The following is a 4,297-nucleotide window of genomic DNA, read 5'->3' as shown; positions in this document are numbered from 1 at the left end:
CCGGGAGCGGCCACTGCAACTCCAGTCTGGGCGACAGAGTGAGACTCCAACTCAAAAAAAAAAAGATGTTAAAACTATCCTGTGTGGTGTCTCTCCCGCTCTTTGGAAACCCTGGGCTGAGAGCGTCTCAGGGTTCAGAGTATCAGGGGCATTTGTGGCCCCAGGTGCCCTGCCACGGCCCAAGCCACTTCCGCCTCCAGGTACCTGCTGAAGTTCCTGGCACGCCTGGCCGAGGAGCAGGAGGTGAACAAGATGACACCTAGCAACATCGCCATCGTCCTGGGGCCCAACCTGCTGTGGCCACCTGAGAAGGAAGGGTGAGGGCCGCAGGTGCCGGGAGGGAGGCAGGTCCCACTCCAGCCGGCTGCTACTTGTTTTGCCCCTTGGGCCTTGGTTTCCCCATGCTTGGAGTAGATTGAGCAGCTCCCGCTGTTGAGGCTGCCGTGAGGAGCAGCCTGAAGGAACATGGACCCCACAGGGGTCTGGAAATAGGCATTCTGGGAAGTGCCAGTGATGGGGTGCTTGGCAGCCTGGTGTGGGGGCTGGGAGCCTGGGTACCTGGTTCTAGTCCCTCCTTCACGTTCCAAAGGTGAGCCTAAGGGAGTCATCCTCGTGACCTCCATTTTCTTGTCTGTAAATGGGGGAGAAATCTACAAATTGGGAGGGTTTTTCCTTTGACAGTTAGACAAGATGGTGAACAGAGAATTGTCAACTGTGAAGTGTGTGAAATGTGAGAGGTCATCTGTGGTGATGGGCCACAGATGGCAAAGCGATTGCTTCCTGTGTGCTGAGTGCAGTTGCTTGGTAGAAGCTGGCTAGGTCCACAACTGTAAGGAAAAGGGTCTTTGACTGACAAGTGATGTCTGTCAGGTTGAAGAAAGGTGGAACTTTGGCATGTGGGTGACACATTTGCCATCGACCGGTAGTTCATGAGCTTTTATATATATATATATATGTTTTAAATAGAGGTCTCGCTATGTTGCCCAGGCTGGTCTTGACCTCTTGGCCTCAAACAATCATCCCGCCTCGGCCTCCTAAAGTGCTGGGATTACAGGCATGAGCCACCATGCCCAGCCAAGCTTGTGGGCTTTTTGAGAACACAGACTCTGTATGATTGAGCGTTATGTTCCCCGTACCCAACACAGGACCAGACAGAGAGTTGGGATTATACTTCGCTAAGCAGATGACTCTCCTTATCTTCCTTTTTGTCCCAGGGACCAGGCCCAGTTGGATGCCGCCTCCGTGTCTTCCATCCAGGTGGTGGGCGTGGTCGAGGTGCTGATACAGAATGCAGACACCCTCTTCCCTGGAGGTGACGCCCCTGCCTTGGTGAACTCCCCATCTCATGTCCTCCTCTGTCCAGCTCTGTTCCCGACAGCCCCACAAACTCACCGTGAGGCCTGGAGGAGGTTGCTTCTCTACTCCAAGCCTCAGTTTCTCATTCCTGACATGGGGGTGGTCCTGCCTGCTTGGCGGGGTTGTTGTGAGGCTTACGTGGGAGTGAGGAAACTAAACATGGTCCAGATCAGTTCTGAGGATGGGAGAGTGGCCTCAACACCAGCTGAGGTAGGGAAGCTGGCAGAGGCTCTGAGAGGTAACAGTTGATTCTTCTCCCTCCAGACATCAACTTCAACGTGTCAGGCCTCTTCTCAGCCCTTGCTTCCCAGGACACGGTCAGTGACAGGTTGACCTCTGAGGAGCTTCCACCCACTGTCGTGCCCACCTCGGCTGCTACCCCAGCTCCAGCTCTGGTTCCAGCCCCAGCCCCGGCCTCAGTGGCTGCCAAGGAAAGGTGAGGACTGAGGGAGATAAATGGTCCCTATCTCGACTCCACAGACACTCAGCCTGAGCCGCCATCGCCCAGGACTTCAAGATGAATTTTAGGAAATGTAATTATTGGTTTCTTTTCATCCCAGAGACCAGATCTCCCAGTTGGCAGAGGGTGAGGTGGGGACTCGGAGGTGATGTACCTCTCAGCCTCTGCTGGGCACCCTGTCTGCTGTATGGCAGTTTCCTGAGCACCTACTATGTGCTGGGCACCGTTTCCAGCCCTGGAGACCTAGGGAACTGGAGAGATGAGCATTTTGGAATCTGTAAATACCTTCCAGTTTTCTCTTTGGTCCATTAACTCTGGAAGGGCTTTGGGGAACCGGACTGCCTCCCTGCCAAGCAGGTGTGGTTCAGAATATCCCAGGCTGCCATGGCCGTGACCTTCCTCAAATGAGCAAGACACCAGTGTTGCCTGAGAGCTTGCATTCCAGGAGACAGGGAGATAGGTCACCAGCACCTACACCCACAGACGCATCCTGTAGCCTCAGTCGGGGCTGGTGCCGTGAAGGAAGAGCAAGCCGGATGAGGGGGAGGGAGGGACACTCCCTTAGCTGTGGCATTGGGACTGGCAGCGAGGAGTGGGTATGGCCCCTCTGCTTCTCACCCACTCTCTGTCTTCCTTCCAGTGGTCAGAACGTCTCATAAAGACAACATGGAGGTTAAGAGTGGAGGCAGAGGGCAGTCCCTGTGTCCCACCTCCTATCCTGTCCCCATCCTGTTTCTACCTACCAGGCAGGCCCTCCTGGCCTCTGGGGACCGTGGACTCTGTCATGGTCACACAGCAGCTGAGGGCTCAGTGGACATAAACCCTGGCCAATGCCATAAGCATCTTAGGGATTGTGGCCTGGGAACAGTTCCTGGCCATAGCACAGGTGGTAGGGAGCAAGTGCCAGGGAGACCCCAACTCCACTGGACAGTGGAGGCCCTCCAGGATTCCAGGAGACTTCTAGGAGGTGGCCAGACCTGACCTTGATCTTCTCTTTCTCTCCCCAGGACAGACTCTGAAGTGCCCCCCAGACCCGCCTCCCCCAAGGTCACTAGGAGCCCTCCGGAGACAGCTGCCCCGGTGGAGGAGACGGCTCGGAGGAGTGCGTTAGCTGTGGGAGGGACGAGGGGGCAGAAAGTGGGCAGGGGAGGGGCTGGGCAGCCCCAAATCCTCCCGTCTTTTTAGACAGCCAGAGGAGGCCAGGAATCGGGGTACTGAAAAGCCCAGACTTTGCAGGCTGGTACTCTGGGTTCAGATTCCAGCTCTGACCTTGGGCAGGTGACTTCACCCGTCTGAGCCTCAGCTTCCTCCTCTGTGTAATGGAACGGTAACTGAGCTTACCTTGTGGGCTGTGTGGAGCATTCAGTGGCCCTCCAGGGAGAGGGCCCAGCCCTAGCAGACAGCAGGTGCCCATTAAAGGGCAGCTGGGGCACTGGAGTCCTGGTCCCTCAAGAAGGCTGCAGAAGGAGGGAGTCTTTGAAGGGTGGTGAAGGAGGGGAGGCAGTGGGATGGGAAGAAACCAGGGGCCTCCCTCTGAGCTCCTCGGGTGCACTCACCTGTCGACTTGGCCCAGAGCTGGACAGGTGAGAGGGTGACCAGCATACTTGAGAGACCCCGCCCAGCCCCAGGGGCACTGGAATTTTCCATCAGGTGGACAGTTTTGTAGAGCCGAGAGTTGATAGATGGAGCAGCCACGGGAGCCTCTGGTCTAGGAGCTGGCAGGTCACTTGGGCCTTACTGGAAGAGGGGGCTTCCAGCCACCTTCCCTGGAATGGGATGTTGGCTCACCTGAGCAGAGCGCCTGGAGGGCTCCGAGGGCTGTGACAGCAAGGAAACTGAGGCCCCGGTGGCAAGGGATCACCCCAAACCTCCAGTGGGTAGGGCTAGGGCCAGGGTCCAGGCCCCCTGGTTCCACCCAGCCCTCGCCGCCTCACGAGATTGGAACTGTGTGCTGCGATCTTGGGGAGCTGGGGCAGGGTTGTTCTGGCAGGCTCCTGAGAGCAAGACCCAAGTCAGCAGGGACGGGCAGCATTCATTGATTCAGCCGATAGGTACAAACACCTGCTCCACACCTAGCACTGTGCCAGCCAGTGGCACGGATGGTGGCCTCTCATGGCTTTCATCCTACTGAGGGACACAAGCCATGATCGAGTAAAATAAAAATAGACAAGATAATTTCAGAGGGCAAAAAGTCCTGTGAAGAAAATAATGTGCGACAGAGCCACAGGGGTGGGGCATAGGGGGCTTCTCTAGCTGGGGTGATCAGGGAGGGCCTGAGAGACCCAAGTGATGAGGATTCAGTCATGGAAACTGCCCCTGGCGGGAGGAACGGCAGATATAAAGATCCTGAGGCAGGACCGAGCTTGGTGGATTTGCCACAGGCCATGTGGACACTTAACCTCCCTTGTTTCCTTCCTCCACAGCCAAGCGGCCAGCGCCAGCCCGGCCCACCGTGCCACCCCCCCAGGTCTCCGGCACCCG

At 56.9% G+C, this 4,297-nt stretch overlaps 1 protein-coding gene across 1 annotated transcript in view; it reads left to right on the top strand.

Moving 5' to 3' along the window:
* Window positions 1-4,297, top strand: part of SH3BP1 (SH3 domain binding protein 1) — a 22,854-nt gene that overhangs the window by 8,273 nt on the left and 10,284 nt on the right. Inside the window, exons 14-17 of the mRNA XM_008067336.2 lie at window positions 201-317; window positions 1,215-1,312; window positions 1,621-1,792; window positions 2,824-2,918. Coding sequence (XP_008065527.1) covers window positions 201-317; window positions 1,215-1,312; window positions 1,621-1,792; window positions 2,824-2,918 — 482 coding nt within the window. The remainder of the gene's footprint in view (window positions 1-200; window positions 318-1,214; window positions 1,313-1,620; window positions 1,793-2,823; window positions 2,919-4,297) is intronic.

This window comes from Carlito syrichta, unplaced genomic scaffold, assembly GCF_000164805.1.
Source record: "Carlito syrichta isolate Samal-C Ts95f unplaced genomic scaffold, Tarsius_syrichta-2.0.1 Scaffold309481, whole genome shotgun sequence".
Classification (NCBI taxonomy): Eukaryota; Metazoa; Chordata; class Mammalia; order Primates; family Tarsiidae; genus Carlito; species Carlito syrichta.
Note: the sequence above shows the minus strand (reverse complement) of the source record. Positions and strands in the feature narration are given on the sequence as shown.